General features: G+C 38.5%; 1 protein-coding gene across 1 annotated transcript in view; it reads left to right on the top strand.

Moving 5' to 3' along the window:
• LOC127424005 (plexin-D1-like) overlaps positions 1 to 20,482 on the top strand; it is a 161,607-nt gene that overhangs the window by 110,081 nt on the left and 31,044 nt on the right. The window contains exons 23-25 of the mRNA XM_051668755.1: positions 5,798 to 5,902; positions 15,344 to 15,474; positions 19,142 to 19,340. Coding sequence (XP_051524715.1) covers positions 5,798 to 5,902; positions 15,344 to 15,474; positions 19,142 to 19,340 — 435 coding nt within the window. The remainder of the gene's footprint in view (positions 1 to 5,797; positions 5,903 to 15,343; positions 15,475 to 19,141; positions 19,341 to 20,482) is intronic.

Here is a 20,482-nt window from a genome sequence, read left to right on the forward strand (position 1 = left end):
GCATAAGTGTGCTGGTGTGTTCAAATGAAAGCAAAACCAATGAAGCTCGTTCCCTCATAATCAAATCGAGCTGCACTTCTGGTTGTATCGCATCAGTACTCACGTAAACATACAAGTCAAGTGGGTTTTTATTGTCATTCCTCTATATAGCTTATATACATTGGAACGAAATTCCATTACTCCAGGACCATGGTGCAACACAGAACAGTACGCAAGACTACATAAATTGCAATACACAACAGTGTGAGATGAGTGCAGGACAATAAATACACAGAACAGAACAATAGATACACAGGACAATAAATACACAGAACATGAACTGTAGACTGTAAACCATTTTGTTGTGTAACAGAAATAAGAGTAGCATAATTATATGTATATTTAAGTATAGCAAATGTAAACGAGTTATACATAATAATAAGTGACTGATGCAGCTTTGTAAAGTGCAGGTGTGCAATGTTTTTGAGTCATATTGGGTTAGGTGTTTGACTAGGCCAGGTGAGCATTGGGAGGCAGCAGGGTGTTGAATAATCTGACTGCCTCAGGAAAGAAACTGTTGCGGAGTCTGCTGGTGGTGGCATGGATGCTCCTGTACCTTCTGCCAGATGGCAGGAGGGTGAAAAGTCCATGAGAGGGGTCGTCCGCAATACTGGTGGCATTGCGGAAGCAGCGGTTGTTGTATGTGGTGTTGATGGTGGGTAGAGAGACTTCGATGATCATTTCAGCTGTTCTCACAATTCACTGTAGGGTCTTGCGGTTGTAGGCTGTGCAGTTCCCATACCACACGGTGAGACAGCTGGTCAGGACGCTCTCTATCGTCCCTCTGTAGAAGGTGTTGAGGATGGGAGGGGGGAGTTTGTCTCTCTTAAGCCTCAGCAGGAAATGGAGGTGCTGCTGGGCCTTCTTGGCTAGACAGGTGGTGTTGAGAGTCCAGGAGAGGTTCTCTGTCATATACACATTAAGAAACTTGAAGCTTATGACTCTCTCCACAGTTGTTCCGTTTATGTGCAGTGGTGAGTGGTCTGCTCGGGTCCTCCTGAAGTCAACAGTCAGACAGATTGTTGTCTCTACACCATTCTGCGAGATGGTTCACCTCCTTTCTGTACGCTGACTCATTATTGTTGCTGATGAGGCCCACAACTGTAGTGTCATCAGCAAACTTGAGGATGTGATTTGAACTGTATTTTGCAGCACAGTCATGAGTCAGCAGGGTCAACGAAGTGGACTGAGCACACAGCCCTAGGGAGCACCAGTGTTCTGTGTGGTGGTGCTGGAGGTGGTGTTGCCGATCCTGACGGACTGGGGTCTCCCAGTCAAAAAGTCCAGAATCCAGTTGCAGAGTGAGGTGGTCAGACCCAGCAGGTTCAGCTTTGTTATCAGTTGTTGTGGGATGGTTGTGTTGAATGCTGAACTGAAGTCTATGAACAGTATCCTTACGTAGTTGTCTTTTTTGTCCAGATGGGTCAGAGAAAGGTGGATGGTAGCAGGTATGGCGTCCTCTGTTGAGCAGTTGGGATGGTAGGCGTACTGAAATGGGTCCAGTGTGGTGGGAAGACTGCTCTTTATGTGTTTCATGACTAGCAGCTCAAAGCACTTCATGATGATTAGTGTGAAAGCAACAGGCTGGTAGTCTTTCAGGCAGGAGACAGATGATTTCTTTGGCACAGGGATAATGGTGGTCATCTTGAAGCACACATGGACCACTGCTTGGCTGTTGAAGATGTCTGTGAGGACATCTGCAAGCTGATCAGCATATTCCCTGTGCAATCAGCCAGGTATGTTGTCAGGACCTGCAGCTTTCCGTGTGTTAACTCTGGACAGAGTCTTCCTGACGTCTACTGCAGACAGACAAAGTACTTGGTTGGTGGGAGTTGGGGTGGTCTTTCCCGCTGGCATGTTGTTCTGTGCTTCGAACCATGCGTGGAAATTGTTCAGTGCTTCTGGGAGTGAGGCGTCACCATCACAGTCAAGTGGTCTAGCTTTGTAGTCTGTGATGGCCTGAATGCCTTGCCACATGCGCTTTGTGTCCTTGGTGTTTAGGAAGTGACCTTGGATTCTTCTTGCATAGTTGTGCTTTGCCTCTTCGATAGCCCAGGACTGATTGGCCCTTGCTGTGCAGAGGGCTGCATTTTCGTCAGACCTGAAGTCAGTGTCTCGGTTTTTCAGCAGTGAGTGCATTTCAGCAGTCATCCACGTTTGGTGATGGTCTTGAAGGAAGGCACATCATCTATGCATTTGCTGATGTAGCCAGTCACTGAAGGGCTGAGATGGCTCCCTCAGATCAGGTTCTCACCTATTTCAGAACCGGTTTGGCACATTTCAGGAGTGGTCTGTATGCTGGGATTAGCATAACTGAGATGTTATGAAGCACCGTGAATGTTTGTGTAAACAAGGTCTAAAGTGTTGTACCATGGGTTTGCAAAATCAACATGCTGGTGGAATTTGGCAGCACAGATTTCAGATTTGCGTGGTTAAAGTCCCCGGCGACAATGAAAAATCCATCGGGGTGCGCTGTCTGTAAGTTACTGATAGCCCCGTAGAGATCATTTAGCATTTCCCTTGCGTTAGTGCCATGTGGAGTATACACCATGACAATGAGCATGGTGGTAAACTCTCTGGGTAGGTAGTATGGCTGGCACTTCACAGTCAACTCCACCAGCGACGAACAGTAGCTTGAGACTACAACAGCATTACGTGCTTACGTCAGGCAGTGAACTGATTCCTCTCATAGACTCGCACCGGAAGTCAACAATTATAGTGAAAAGGACTTAAATATTTATCTGTTTCTCACCCACACCTATCATATTGCTTCAGAAGACATGGATTAAACTACTGGAGTCATATGGATTACTTTTATTCTGCATTTATGTGCTTTTGGAGCTTCAAAGTTCTGGTCACCATTCACTTATATTGTGAGGACCTACAGAGCTGAAATATACTTTTGAAAATCTTCAGTTGTGTTTTTCAGAAGAAAGAAATTCATACACATCTGAATTGCATGAGGGTGAGTAAATGATGAGAGAATTTTCATTTTTGGGTGAACTGTCCCTTTAACTATAGGATTTGTAGTAAAACCATAGTAAGAACAAAATGAACCACTGTTACAACAGTCGTGGTTACATAGGAAAACCATGGTTAATTTTCATGAGTTAAACAAATAGGGCAACAACATTAAATTGAACATAATTTAATACTTAATATACTGTACACTAATAAAACTAGGAAACACTCTACTTTATATAACTGAATCGAAATACAGTGATAATGAGCAGCAATATGTATCAGAGTTCTCAACACTAAATAGTTTATTTTAACTGATTCATTTACATGATTTGTCTGAAAGAAACGACTTTACTAAAATGAAACATTTATTTTAACCTGTTCAGTTACAGGAACCATTCAAAAGAACCACACTCGTTTATTTTAACCGGTTCATTCACAGGAACTGTTTGAAAGAACCGACTCTCTAAATTAAATCGGAGTTCTCAACACTAAATGGAGTCTGCTGTCCATTGAAGTTAGAGTTGTGGCAGATTTTTGAATTTCTTCTCCTCTTTGTTTTAAATTGAAAACCACAAGTGTTACTTTGTCTACACTGTAAAAAAACTGGCAGCTGTGGTTGCCAGAATAATTATGTAAAAAATACAGTAAAAATGTAAACAACTTTACAGAACATCCTGTACATTTTACAGTTTAAAACTGTTGTAATTTACATGACCATGCTGACACTGCAAAAAATAAAAAATAAATAATAATAATAATCTGTAAAATTTACAATAAAAAAATGTCATAAACTTGATATTAACCTTCTGAAACTGTAAAAATCTGCTTTTTACTTTTAAGGTATTGTTAGTCACCGTAAGAGCACATGATGACATGAAGTTCATCAATAGTGGCTCTTCCAGGAGCAATGACCAATAAACATGTAGAGACGGCACTCGGTGTCACTCACACAAACACTAAACACCATCAGGGTAACACGTGTGAAATTAAAATAATACAGTAAACACGTAGAGATGGCACTCGGTGTCACTCACACAAACACTAAACACCATCAGGGTAACACGTGTGAAATTAAAATAATACAGTAAACACGTAGAGATGGCGCTCGGTGTCACTCACACAAACACTAAACACCATCAGGGTAATGTGTGTGAAACTAAAATAATACAGTAAACATGTAGAGACGGTACTCGGTGTCACTCACACAAACACTAAACACCATCAGGGTAATGTGTGTGAAATTAAAATAATACAATAAACACGTAGAGACGGCACTCGGTGTCACTCACACAAACACTAAACACCATCAGGGTAACACGTGTGAAATTAAAATAATACAGTAAACACGTAGAGATGGCGCTCGGTGTCACTCACACAAACACTAAACACCATCAGGGTAACACGTGTGAAATTAAAATAATACAGTAAACACGTAGAGATGGCGCTCGGTGTCACTCACACAAACACTAAACACCATCAGGGTAATGTGTGTGAAACTAAAATAATACAGTAAACATGTAGAGACGGTACTCGGTGTCACTCACACAAACACTAAACACCATCAGGGTAACACGTGTGAAATTAAAATAATGCAGTAAACATGTAGAGACGGCGCTCGGTGTCACTCACACAAACACTAAACACCATCAGGATAATGTGTGTGAAATTAAAATAATACAATAAACACATAGAGACGGCGCTCGGTGTCACTCACACAAACACTAAACACCATCAGGGTAACACGTGTGAAATTAAAATAATGCAATAAACACGTAGAGACGGCGCTCGGTGTCACTCACACAAACACTAAACACCATCAGGGTAACACGTGTGAAATTAAAATAATACAGTAAACACGTAGAGACGGCGCTCGGTGTCACTCACACAAACACTAAACACCATCAGGGTAATGTGTGTGAAATTAAAATAATACAATAAACACATAGAGACGGCGCTCGGTGTCACTCACACAAACACTAAACACCATCAGGGTAACACGTGTGAAATTAAAATAATGCAGTAAACATGTAGAGACGGCGCTCGGTGTCACTCACACAAACACTAAACACCATCAGGGTAACACGTGTGAAATTAAAATAATACAGTAAACATGTAGAGACGGTGCACGGTGTCACTCACACAAACACTAAACACCATCAGGGTAACACATGTGAAATTAAAATAATGCAGTAAAGATTAACTAAACTACATTAAATATAAAACAGAACACCCCGATGTACATAACTGATATTAAAAATAAGAAGAACTGTTTCCATAAAATATAATATAATGAAATGTAATGGGTCATGCAGGGAATTGTGGGAATGCATGATTATTGTTTTTACTGTAATTTTAACAATAATTTACTGTAAAAAGTACATGTACTCTTTTGTTAAACATAATGTACATTTTTACCATTAATTATACAGGAAAATAATACTTTTTACATCGTTACATCGTTACATCAATTTAATGCACAAATAAATGTTGGTTTTGCATTTTTGAGACTTAGTCTGTGATGTTGATTCACAAATGTAATTGCTTTGATCGGTGAACACTCTTACAGTAATGGTGGATGGATGCCGTTTGTGATGCCAAGTTTACCAGTGTCAGAACACACACATCCTGTGATATTGATTTTAAACCTGGAAGATGAAAATAACCCCAAAACCCTAAATGATCTGCTTGAATGGAACATCAGCACTCTTTTGATAGCAGCTGGACTATGAGCTGCTGTTTGACTGTGTCTACTGCAGTGTCAGAAAGAATCTCACCTGTGTGTGTGTTTGTGTAGATGTGTTCCGACTATGAGAGACGTCTGGTTCAGCCTGTTTATGAGAACAATCCTCTCGGACCACGAGCACTATCAGAAACACATCCACTACTGCAGGACTGGCAGGTGAGACGCACATACACACACACGTGTGATGGGATGGTAAATTAAATTTTGATATATTACGAACCCAAAAAATGACGAAAAATATCGAGGCACAACTCTGTATTTCAAAATTTGCAACATTCTTTTCTGTCCATGTGATCATAAATAAAATGACCCGAATCTCCCTATCACTTGATTTTACCTCTGTACATTTTGTCTAAACTGTTTACAGCATGGGTGGAAAATGTCAAGCCTCAGGGCCCTATAAGACATGCAAGACCATTTTACCCGGCCACAAGGCTATTTGAGAAATAATTTGAAAAGCAAAAAAAAAAAAAATACAATTAAAATAATTTATTACAAATATTTTTAAATGGTAACAATGCAAAATATTGTATAATAGACAGCCGTTTTAGTGTTTGAGCACGAAACGGAATGTGTACATTCATTTCAACCCACAATTAGAAATTGCAAGCAATTGTATGGCACGTGAATAATTTCATAAATACACAAATGGTCCTTAATGGGAAAAAGGTTCCCCACCCCAGGTTTACAGGGTTTGCACAAGGTATTTGAAGTGCTTAAAGTACTTGAATTCAGATTTTAGAAATTAAGAACTGGAATACCTGGAAAATGGCCTTGTTTTGCTGAAAAGTGCTTGAGATTAAAACGGACCATTTCTTCATGTAATGTGTCTCCATCAAAGATGACATCCCGCACTCCACTTTCATTGAATAATGTGCCTTTTAATATCCGTTCTGTCCTTTACAATCAGATAAGACAGTAAAAAGAAATATTACATTTAACAAGAAATAGCAAGGACACACTAAAAAAAAATGAGAATTCTCACTCGTTAATGAATGAACCACAAAACCTGTGTGAGTCTGCTCATTGATGTAATACATTTTTATGTATATATATATATATACATTTATATTATATATACAATTTCATGATCTAATATTAATTGATAGAATGCAGAATTTTTATATTTAAAAAAGTTAAAATGAAGACAAATAAATTTACACTTTCAAAAATACACTTTTTTAGGACAGGTTCTGTTCACTTCTTTTGCTTGTTCTGCACCTGATCAGACTGCATACCTGCAAACTAGTTGTCTTTCGGCGAAATTGTCCGTTTTGAATCCAAAATAGGTAATTTACATGATTCGCGTAGATCCGATTATATTTTTTCCGTTGGGGGGGATGGGGGGTGAAATACCTATACATCCATGTATTTTTATTTTATATACATCCATGAAGTTTACAGATTTTGTAAATTTCAGTGTTAGGTGAACAAACTTTTTGTTCGCCCGACCACGTCTGTGATACACCGCCTCTGTGTTTGACAGACGCGGTGCGTTTCTCTGAAGGGCAACAGGCAACAAGCTCTAATTGTGCTTCCAAACCAGGGTAAGATATCCTTACTGTTGCAGTGTATGATACAAAACTGATTTTCTCACTGTATTTATCGCTTTATACCAGAGGTGCCCAAACTTTTTCCTATGAAGGGCCAAAAATCAAACTTGATTGAGGGCAGTGGGCCAAAAGTAAACGTTGCATATATCAAACTGTATTATTTTAAAATTAAATATTAATACTGCTAAACACATTTTTTATCATTTAATGTAAGAACTTTGATTTGTTAATGGATATTATTCAATAAAAGTGAATATTTGTCACTGACTGTAAACCTCCCTGCCCTAAGTGACATAACACACACCTGCATCTCGACGAAATGAATGAAGATTTACGCATGAGTTTCCAAGTTAGATGTACGATATAAAGTGTCATTCTGTTGCACTTTCCCCAGTTGAAAAGTGGAAATTCAGACTCTCCGAGTTGAATGGAATGCTTCATGAATCATTACAGCAACAACAATACAGAGTATCGCGGCTTTCCTCACAGGAGCGAGCATTTGGGGACACACATGTTGGTCCTCATGTATTCAGATAGAAGACAAAGGCAGGCCTAACACAGTCGTAAAAACCTAACTCAAGCCCCCACATTCCAAGTCGTAAATTATACTGATAAAAATCACGCCAAAATCAAACAAAGGGAGTCCAAAACAGACTACAAATCCATGAAGCCTTGCTCACTAAAGGATCAAACTCTCAACTCCTATTGGATGAGGCACACAACAGAACGTCACCTCAAACATGACATCATCAGGAGTAGAAATACCTCTGAAATGCTTTCGTGAGTTGCTTCCAGCGACTTTGCTTGCAGTGTGTGGACGCAGTTCAACGCTGCTCTCATGTGCAACCTCGTGGCACAAGGAAGTAACGTTTGACTTGAAACTGTAGCCATACAATCTCCATCTCGCTGGATGAGTTGAGATTACTCTGTGTTCAACCGAACACTCTAACGGATCCGAAGGAGACCGCCGAGCAATCTGCATCTTCATCCGTTTGCCTACAGAAGTGAAGAGATTAAAGATTTCTCTTCCATCTTCAATCAAGTTGACATTTCTGAGTTCTCCGCCAGCCCGCCGAGAATCAACAGCCGTACCACCCGCTGACAGAGCGAGGAAACGGCCTCCCGTCATCACCCGAGCCTCAAGGAACCGGGTCAGAATTAAAGGACGGAGGAAAACACATTCTACCTGTGTCCTCATGCGATTCAAGTAAGAGGTTACGTCTGGGCAGAGATAGAATATTATAGTGTGTTATTCTTGTGTTTTAAGGTTTTTGCTTGTACAGTTTACGGACTGTAATGTCCGCTCATTATTAATACTCAGGGTATTAATTATCATGAATTTGTTTTGCTGTATTGTGGTCCAACCAAATTGGACTGTTGTGCAATTTCGCCATCGCAGGTGAGACAGCAACTGAGTTCATCTATTAAAGAGTCAAATAACGCGGGACTTTTACGAGCCGTCCACCGCGTCTCTGAGTGATAAACTGACAGCTGTTTTCTCTCCCACTATCGCGAAATCGGCTTTAGGGCTGTCACTTAATTAATTCTCTCTCTCTCTCTCTCTCTCTCTCTCTCTCGTACTAACCACACACCCACACACACACACACACACTGTCACACACACACACCTTATGTGTTATAGGATTATTTTGATTTCCATATCTAATCATATCACTGTTTAGTTTGTAGTTGTAAGTTTATTGACTGCATTGTATTAATTATTAATTGATATTACTGCATAAATAAACTTTGTTTATATTACAAAGAGAAGTGTTTTGGTTTGTTTTGCATACACCTGTGTCATGCTGACGGGATGTCAGTGCTCGGATTCAAACCTTCATTCATTGTTTTTTTTTCCCGAAAATCGATATTCTTCGGATGTCAATTTTCCTAAGAAAACAATCTAATATTGAGACTGTTTTAATATTCGGTTATTACTCCCTGATTCCAGGGTGGTGCCCGTCAATGTTAATCCTTATTAATATTCTATTGATTTTTGATAATTGATAATTATCTTTGATGATTGAATTTGAATGATCAATAAGCTAGTGTTAATTTTAATTAATGTTTCATCGATGTTAACAATTAACGATTATCTTTGATAATTGTTGATTTAAAGGATTTAAAAAAGCTAACATTGATTCTCATCAATGTTCTATTGATTTTAATAAATAATAATTATCAAAATCAATAGAACATTGATGAGAATCAATGTTAGCTTTTTATATAATTAATAATTATCTTTGATAATTATTAATTATTGCTAATAACCAAACCCGCTCCTAAACGTAGCTAAAAATTGTTAGATTCAATTGATTAATCTAAATATTAATTAATAACTACAGAAATAATTATTAATTATTTCTGATAGTAACACTGATCTAAACAACCAGTAAAGCCCTACACACACACACACACACACACACACACACACACACACACACACACACACACACACACACACACACACACACAGCAGTGCATATACAGCAGGCAAGTGTTTCAAACAGCTAGACAGAGCACAGCTAAATGGAACACAATGCATTCTTCAAACTGAACTTCAATTTAACATGCATATTAAAAATGCAATGGTTATGGCGTCTCCTGTTATTTGAAAATAGACAGTTCAGACAGTCACTAAAAAAACTGGTGCACGCTTACTAAGATTACTACAGTAACCTGAAGGAAGAACAGACAGATGCACGTTGTGCACATTGTTTCATTAAGTTGGGCAGCGACTCTTCACATAATGACAAAATATGATGCACTGTGTTTTGATTATGCAAACTTTTGTACATTTTGTAACAGATTATTTTATAACAGCCTATAATAATGAATGGATGGTACACTGGAACACCAAGGCACAATGCTGCAGCCAAAGATGTTTGTCAGACATGTTATTATATATATAGTAATGAACATGTAATCGCCCCTCGAGTACTCGATGAGTACCTTAGTAATTAGTCCGATTACTCGAGTAGACAAAATGACCAAAATGCCCATCCCTAATTTCAATATAATTTTTATGTATGTTGTCACTTTCTCATTTGTGAGTCACGTTGAATAAAATGTCTGCTAAAAATGTAAGTGTCTCTTAAAACATGGTTACTGTCTCTTTAAGAACAGCATATTTCCTCACATTAAACACATGGTAGTTCTGTGCAGTTTTGCGGAGTTTGGGAGAGATGAAGATACAATGGCATGACGTAATACCATCAAGTAGAATTTTGTTTTGTTTTGTGACAAAGAAGATATTAAAGATATTTCTTATCATAGACCTAGGCTACACACTGTCCTGGATTTCTCTACCATAGACTGAGATTGCCAGATGTAATAGGATTATTTAATTAAACAATGCTGTAAAATGTTTTTGTGTAGTTAATGCATTTAGCCTACTTACTTTTATTTAACATTTAAACTGTTTTCCTGTTTAAACTGTTCTTTTGCTTCTTTTCTTGAGAGGCGATGGATTAAGGCTGAATGCATTACATTATGAAAGGAAATAAAAGCTACGAAGCACATTTCTGCAAATTAAAAATTGAGAGGCCTATTAATTTCGTTGACTCCAAATATGATTATGATTAAGAACCTGCCAAAATATGGCATTGTATCTTATGGTTATTAAAAAACTTGCAGCGATCTGTTTTTAGGCAGATAGTTGCAAGTAAATGAGATGTCCTCAGGTTTGACAAACGAATTACAGAATGATGCACACAGATGTTATACACACCCCAAAACGGGGTTTAGTCAGAATAAGAAGATGAAATATGAAGAATTAGTTTACTGCATTACCATTTTTGTCTAGCTGGCAGGGCAGAAAAGGGATTTTTGAGAGCACTGGTCTGTTCACTTATAGTGCTTGTTGTAATGTTGTGCGGTGTTTTGAGTGAATGGAACTGGTGTGTATATTGAAATGCTCCCTCACCTGACTTTATCAAGCCCGCTTCATGGGTGCGCTTCAGTGTTCACGTTCATGCGGATATGAAATGCTGCACAATGTATAATGTGTGTTCAAGCCATATTTCATTTCAGATGACTATACGCACTGTTCCACGTATCCACCTACTTACCTGCCATTTTTTGACACTGCTTCAGTTACCACTCCGTTTTAAACTGTGTTCTGTCTGGCGGTATTGAATGCCCACCTCCGATTTTGGAGCTGGCCAATCATAGTGAAGATTTTGGGGTGGCATCTGGGATGGACAATGGAGCAAACTTTCAGACAGCACTTATTTAAAGGTCACTAAAGCACGCATAGACATTTAAAAAAATCAAACCACTTATACTCTCTACTTTTCAAATAAGTTATAGATTTTGTAATGCAAAAATAAAACAAAAAATGTTAAAACAAAAAGATTAATTAAAAATGAAGAGCTGAATCAATGCCATATTTTTTATTTAATTTTTTTCCCCTCTTGTCATCTATGGCAAGGCGGGCCAAATCAAAGGTCATCACGGGCAAACTTTGGCCCGCGGGCCATAGTTTGGGCACCTCTGCTTTATATACTCTACAGAATTCTTTGATACAGAACATGACTTTAAAATGTTGTTAAATGGCCACAATGTTTGGCTATTAGTAACACACAAACTTGCTTTATGATGCCTATTTGAATGTATTTCATGTTCTTTACTGTCAGTTGTTGATTAAAAACAAAAAAGACACATTAATATCAGTCACATTTAGCACAGAACCAGCAAAGAAACAGTGCAGCGACTCTCGTCTATGGCTTCTCATTTCTAAAACTGTCCCTTTCCTTCGTGTCCTGTCAGCTTCTTCTTAGGATACGAGGAAAAGATGCAAGAAAAGGAAACAAGTACGGTGGAATCCAAGTGAAACGTATTTGTAAAATGAAATGTCCCGCTCGTTCAAGCATCATTTCAGAGCATCGCCTTTGCGCAGCTGCATTTCCTCAGAGCGCTTGCCGTTGTGTTGTTCAAATGTAATTAATTGATATATTAAGAATAAATCCTAATAATTCAAGATGCATTGTCGAAGTATGTGACAATTAATTAAAGTTTGTTAAAGCAGCGGTGAAACATGAATTAGAACTATTGTGTCAGATGTGAAGGGGAGGAGGATTTATGCATTAAGGCGCTTCGACACAAAAGATTTCCACATTATCCACCTGTGCATCCTCTCTCAAGCCTCCTCATGAAGCTTCCTCTGTCCTCCTTTCAATTGTTTTTCATATAAATATTTGCTGTGTTTTTAGACGCTGTAAAAGAACTTCAACTGCTAGAAACACATCTTCCTACACTGTGTTCTGCCTTACTCATTGCGCTGCATCTTGCTTTTTTTAGCACAAGAATGCTTTTGGTCTGAAACAGGGTCAGAAATTAACAAGTGCTCAGGGCAACAATGCCACTGAAGGTGACAAAAATGACCCCGAAATTGAAAATGTGGGGGCAGAAAAAAAAAGTGGCATTTATGATTTCTATTTCTCATTTGTAACATCGGATATATTTCTTTTTCTATTGTAGACCTAGTATATACACATATCACTTGAGTTGTTCTGAAGTTCATTTAAATTTATAGGTAACCATTTATCTGATTATTGAGTTTTAACATTATTTTAAGGAATTGATTAATTTGCTGTATTTGACGTAACACTACGACGTCATATTGTCATATATTGTATGGTTAGAAAAAAAAAAATATGCTCTTAAAATGCCCTCATAATGGAGAAAAATACACCTAAAACCTTGTTTTTCCAAAAGTTGCCCCTTAATAGAAAAATTTATTTCTGATTGTAAGGGGGTTCAGTGGAAAGGAGGAGGTGAGAACCGGCTTAAGAATATAAATAATAGTTTAATAAACAACTTAACCAAAAAAAAAAACACACAACCATAAACACACAGTACAGCTGCCTGTAATTCTTTCTTGAACTGTCGTCCCCGGCCGCCTTTATCCCTCGCGCGCCTCATCAGGCTGATTGGGGACTGGGCATGCGTCATTCCAGTCCAGCCCCGCCCTCCTCGGCTCTACACTCCTCCCGGCATTGCCTCAGGCCGGGGAGCCCCCGGCATGATGTACATCCCCCCTTCCTCTCCGGGGGGCATGTCTTGCGCCCCGACTGCCGGTGGGTCATCCCCGCCTTCCTCGACCTGGGAGGAGACAGGAGGGGAAAAACAACAACAAAACAAAATAGGCGAGGGAAAGGCCAACACGGAGCGACAGAGAGAGAGAGAGGAGAGAGAGAAAAAGAAACTCACCGGTTCTCTGATGCATCGTCGTGTGGTCCTCGATCACTCCTCCCCCCTCTCAGGCGGACGGCAGCCGCTCCTCCCCGGGTGGACCGGAGTCAGACCTCCGACCCCCAGCGGCCAGAACGCCCCTCCATGTTCCCGGCGTCCCGTGGGGACACTCCTCCGCTCCTGGCAGCGGCCCTACCACTCCACACAGTACAGCTGCCTGTAATTCTCTCGAACTGTTGTCCCCGGCCGCCTTTATCCCTCGCGCGCCCCATCAGGCTGATTGGGGACCGGGCGTGCGTCATTCCAGCCCGGCCCCACCCTCCTTGGCTCTACACTGATACTAGTCTAGTCTAATATTACTAGTCTAAATAGCCTCTTTTAAAAATGCTTTAGCCAATGGTGACATAAATGCTATACTTACTCAAGAAAATAATAATCATTAAAAAATGCTTCTCTCAAAGTCACCAGAATTTAATGCTTTGGTGTTGCTTTGGCAAAAAAGTCTCTACAATAAGGGTACACTTAAAATACATTTTTAAATATATAACAACAAAGAATAACATCTGTTGATAGATACATGTCACAAAAATGACATTTGCATGCTTTTCCTGTTACTTTTCGAACCTTAACAAGCCATTACAATTTTTGTTATACTTTGTCATTTAAGTGATATTAAATCGAATCGAGATTATATCAAATCGTGAACCTCATATTGCATATTGAACGTCCCATCCCTAGTTAAAAATATATATCTTGTATACTTACGATCATCTTGCGCTAAATATTCTGTCCCCCTCACTTTTTAAATTATTGCTACAGCCCTGCACACACACACACACACACACACACACACACACACACTGTACACATACTACCAGTCAAAAGAAGAACTTTTCAAAGATTTGGGAAATAATGAATAACTTCTATAGCAACTGTTGTGCTACTGGCTCATAATATCATGATTAATTTACTGCTGAGCATTGATGTGATGTGTGTTTACACTGAAACACAGACTGTAGTTCAGTAGAAGTTAGAATCACCTTAAACATAAATAAAGTGTGATCGCATAATGCAACATATTCAAGTGAAGATCTTGTTTCCTGCCGCTGGCCTCAGATCCGCACGCCTTGATTTATCTTGCTGTTTGGCTTTGCAGCATATGGAAACAGTTTCCAGAGGCCGGCTGTTAAACGCTCACACACAAAACACTCCTGTGACAGATCACATACACAACTCAGTGTTCAACACTCAGTCCTTAAAAATCAGCTGTGTGTTTAATATTAAAGGCAACCAGTTGTGTTATAATAAAGCAATAAGCCACAAAATGCTGCATGTTACATGGTAAAATCACTGTAATACATGGCCACAAGTAGCTTATTGCTTTTATATTTGCTTTTTTTTTTTTCAAACTTTTACAAATGTTTTGGGGATTGCTTTGCACAGCTGTTGGGAAATTATTGGTTTGAATCCATGATAAATTGCCTCAGTTTCTTTAACATGACACAATGTGACATTGCACATCATCTGTATTGTACAAGAAGGCATTTTGAATATTCAACTATTTGCTGAAAAGCAGTTCTACTGAGAAGAAAAAATGCATGAACAACCAGTAACGGAGAACAACAATGTATAGTATATGACAGGTAACATGATGTATTTTGATAAATGTCCGATTTTTCTGAATCTTTTTTGTCAATCTTTCAAATCGACACCATTATTGAATACCTTGTCAACTTAGTTTTTTTAAATAAATATTTATTTTAATTTAAATATTTAATTTAATATTAAAGTTTTAATGAGCACTCCATACCGTATGCTAACGTGATCTGTATCTTTGACTTTATCTTAGCCATCCAACACCACACGACCAAACCTGGAGGAGGGAATCACACTGTTCTCCACTCTACTCAACAACAAACACTTCCTAGTCACCTTCGTTCATGCACTTGAGCAGCAGAAAGACTTTGCCGTGAGAGACAGGTAATAGAGACAACACAAAGGAGACTGAAAATACACTCATAAAAAACATGTGCAAAAATAAAGGTTCAGATTACAGCCAAATGTCATTGGAGAATGTTTTCTAGTACTGGTGCGTTAAAGAACTCAAAACAATATAGCCCTTCAAAAACCCTAAAAGAAGATTCCAGAAGAAATTATTGTTGCTCACTTATGTGTCAGTTTAGTATCAGATTTTTTCTTAAATATTTGTCCTAAAATTCATTAAGAAAATAAAAATGAGCAAAAAATACGTTTTCAGTTAGACTTTCAAATAGTACAATATTTAGCAGATAACTGGGTGAATCAGAATATTATTATTCTGCCGATAGTGGAATAACCGCCAATATTTGTGATTGTCAGGTCACTCTGTGAGGATTATTTCTATATCTATGCATGCAACGTTATGCTGTTTTCCATATTCTGTTTGTGTTTCATCAAGTAGTAAGCGAAAATCCAACAAAACATATGTATGTTACTTAGGGGCAGTTATTGCTGTTTTTGCTAATTACTTCATGAAACACAAACAGAATTTGGAAAATGGTAAAACTTTTAAACGACACTTTTTTATGAGTAGTTTTGAATACATTTGCTTGCAGCTCCTCTTTAAAGGGTTAAAAGGTGAAAAGTAAAATTATCGGTTTCGGTAGAAGCCACAATGAGCTGTGAATTATCGTCATTTTCACAATTGTTGTATCGACTTCAGTGAGCTCTTAATCATGGTGTGGGTTTCAGCCACATTTAGCTGTGAATTATCGGTTAATATTGAGTTAATAATAAGATGTTTTGGTTACAGATTTTGGTATCTATCAAATCTGAGCACAGTTGTTGAGATCTTCATGAAAATAGAGGACACATGAGATAACTCCTTTTTGTCTCAGGAGAAACACCTGAGCAGCAGCAGACTTCAGCAAACATCTCAATTGCCTCATCACTGTCTAGAAGAAACAACTGAGATGTTAAATATCTCATTGTGATTTTTCTTTCCTGTTGGGATGGTTGCTGAATCTAAGGTGCTACTAAAAACCATCAAGGAACATTCATTTATAAGGGGAAACTACGGCTGGCCGATATATTGAACATAATCATGATGATATTACTGATGATATAAAATTAAGCAATATCGTGAATATAGCAATGGTTTTAATGTGCTGTTTTTTTGGCCATTAAGTTTCATAAAGTGTGCATCAGAAGACTAATTTCAGGGTTCTTCACAGCTGCAAAATTAATCAAAATAATATCAAAAAGGCGATATGGTCATATGTGATTATTAAACTTCAAAAGGCTCCATTAAAAACAAATAAATGTGTGTGCTTTAGGTGCATTTTGAAATCACAGTACTGCAGATTTAAGCAATGGTGCAATTCCATAAAATTGATTATACAAATCTCCAAAGGCGGCACAGTATAACAGAAGAGGAGACAACAGCGTTTCACCAGACTGTCAAATACACACTGCACTTTCAGTGTCAAAATAAAAGCTCCAGGTGAAGGTGAAATAATAGAACAGATATATATTACTTTTGTATAAAACAAATCTAATCCTTAAAATAATAATGATAATTGATTTTATAATAATAAACTTGACTGGGTCCCAGAGGAAGAATTTAGTATTATGCAATGGTCAATAGCCAATTTCATTTTGAAATACTATAGATCTACTTGGCTGCAGTGGCTGTTTGGATTAAATTATGGTTCATGTGATTACAAAAACAAACACTTTTGAGCCATTTCAGAGCAAATACATACAGGTGCATCTCAATAAATTAGAATGTCGTGGAAAAGTTCATTTATTTCAGTAATTCAACTCAAATTGTGAAACTCGTGTATTAAATAAATTCAATGCACACAGACTGAAGTAGTTTAAGTCTTTGGTTCTTTTAATTGTGATGATTTTGGCTCACATTTAACAAAAACCCACCAATTCACTATCTCAAAAAATTAGAATACATCATAAGACCAATAAAAAAAACATTTTTAATGAATTGTTGGCCTTCTGGAAAGTATGTTCATTTACTGTATATGTACTCAATACTTGGTAGGGGCTCCTTTTGCTTTAATTACTGCCTCAATTCGGCGTGGCATGGAGGTGATCAGTTTGTGGCACTGCTGTGGTGGTATGGAAGCCCAGGTTTCTTTGACAGTGGCCTTCAGCTCATCTGCATTTTTTGGTCTCTTGTTTCTCATTTTCCTCTTGACAATACCTCATAGATTCTCTATGGGGTTCAGGTCTGGTGAGTTTGCTGGCCAGTCAAGCACACCAACACCATGGTCATTTAACCAACTTTTGGTGCTTTTGGCAGTGTGGGCAGGTGCCAAATCCTGCTGGAAAATGAAATCAGCATCTTTCAGCAAAAGGAAGCATGAAGTGCTCCAAAATTTCTTGGTAAACGGGTGCAGTGACTTTGGTTTTCAAAAAACACAATGGACCAACACCAGCAGATGACATTGCACCCCAACTCATCACAGACTGTGGAAACTTAACACTGGACTTCAAGCAACTTGGGCTATGAGCTTCTCCACCCTTCCTCCAGACTCTAGGACCTTGGTTTCCAAATGAAATACAAAACTTGCTCTCATCTGAAAAGAGGACTTTGGACCACTGGGCAACAGTCCAGTTCTTCTTCTCCTTAGCCCAGGTAAGACGCCTCTGACGTTGTCTGTGATTCAGGAGTGGCTTAACAAGAGGAATACGACAACTGTAGCCAAATTCCTTGACACGTCTGTGTGTGGTGGCTCTTGATGCCTTGACCCCAGCCTCAGTCCATTCCTTGTGAAGTTCACCCAAATTCTTGAATCAATTTTGCTTGTCAATCCTCATAAGGCTGCGGTTCTCTCAGTTGGTTGTGCATCTTTTTCTTCCACACTTTTTCCTTCCACTTAACTTTCTGTTAACATGCTTGGATACAGCACTCTGTGAACAGCCAGCTTCTTTGGCAATGAATGTTTGTAGCTTACCCTCCTTGTGAAGGGTGTCAATGATTGTCTTCTGGACAACTGTCAGATCAGCAGTCTTCCCCATGATTGTGTTGCTTAGTGAACCAAACTGAGAGACCATTCTGAAGGCTCAGGAAACATTTGCAGGAGTTGATTAGCTGATTGGCATGTCACCATATTCTAATTTTTTGAGATAGTGAATTGGTGGGTTTTTGTTAAATGTGAGCCAAAATCATCACAATTAAAAGAACCAAAGACTTAAATTACTTCAGTCTGTGTGCACTGAATTTATTTAATAAACGAGTTTCACAATTTGAGTTGAATTACTGAAATAAATGAACTTTTCCACGACATTCTAATTTATTGAGATGCACCTGTATAATAAAATATTGTCAACAGGCTGAAAAATATTGAGATATAATTTTTTTCGCCGTATCTCCCATCCCTAGTAGAAACTACAGCACAGTGGAGACTAGTTGCATTACTCAAAATAATTGAGTGCTTTGATTTTGATCTTTGACACACTGTACACATGAATGCCATCATGATCTGTGCCTGAGCTGCTCCATCAATTGAAGAGTACTGTATAGGGTTTTACATGTGTGGAATAGATGTCCAGCGAGGGAGATTTCATCTGTACAGAGCTATTCATCACAATGGTTCTTCAGAGAGCTGGACATTCCCCAAATTTCCTCATCACTCACTTTTTTTTTAAGGTGCAATCTAGCCTCTCTGCTCACAGTCGCCCTCCATGGTAAACTTCAATACTACACAAGCATCATGAAGGACTTGTTGGTGGATTTGATTGACGCTTCAGCCTCCAAAAACCCCAAATTGATGCTCCGGCGAACAGAATCAGTGGTAGAGAAGATGCTCACCAACTGGATGTCCATCTGCATGTACAGCTACCTGAAGGTGCGTACCCAATAACACTAAACTAGCCATGAGTGGAATACATGATTTTGACTTCACTGGGAATGTTTCACCTTTCCTGCTTAAAAAACAAAAATCCAAAAAGCAAAGCTTAAGCTGGTCAAACTGGTCAACCAGTTAAATTTTGGAAGATGATTAACCAGCTCAACCAGGTCCCCACCAGTTTAGCCAATATGCCAGTCCTAATTAGAGTGGCCAAGATGGTCCTTCACATTTGAAGTTAGTCCCGCATAGCCAGAATTTTGATTTTTGACACAAAGTCTGGTCCAGTTTCAGGTAAAGAACTGCCCACTTAAACAGGAAGTGACCATCTGATAGACATGTAAAGCAACCAACCACACTTTTGTCACATGTTATGTGCTAACTAGGGTGGGTTTATCTGAAATAAACAACCCGGTCTTGTGACAAGTCTTAGTATGAGATGACAAAATCTTAAGAAATCATAGTTGATTTGTACGAAAGCATACTTTTACTGCCATATAAAAAAAGAAAAAAAAGAACCAATGAACAAATAAGTGTAAGACCTGAACCAAACCAAAACTTGACCATGACTTGATAGGAAAATAACTTTTGTGTTCAACAGAAGAAAGAAAATATCAGGGTTTAGAATTAGACAAGGGAAGCGTTATACAGGTTTTGACACACATCTGTCATTTGTATTATATTAATAACTATAGAATGAGTAACCAAATTTGTTCACAAACTTTTCCTTTCTTAAAATAAAGAGTTGGATTGGAGGCTAGCTAAAATTTGATGCCTGTATTGTATCGATTTGAAATTACGTTTGTTGATTGGTTGGCCTAAAACCTTTTCGTACGAGTCAAGATATCTTATGATTATGCCATCTCGAGTAAGAAGTATCCAGATTTTCTTGTGTTCAACCTGTAATGTTGTGCTGGTTTAATATTGTGTTGAAAACAACGATATTGTATAAGCACGTGCATAACTAATAGGGCATCCAGAAAGCTTTCATTCATCAGACATTCAATGCAAAATGCCAAACTTTTGTGCTGCTCGGAACTGTGCCAGGAAAAGCACCCAATATTATTTAGCTTTCTTTAGGTTTCCTGAGAGGTTTGTGTTTATTTTTGCTATAACAATATAACCAATCTTTCTGTTGTTTT

This window comes from Myxocyprinus asiaticus, chromosome 33 (assembly GCF_019703515.2).
Source record: "Myxocyprinus asiaticus isolate MX2 ecotype Aquarium Trade chromosome 33, UBuf_Myxa_2, whole genome shotgun sequence".
NCBI classification, from domain to species: Eukaryota; Metazoa; Chordata; class Actinopteri; order Cypriniformes; family Catostomidae; genus Myxocyprinus; species Myxocyprinus asiaticus.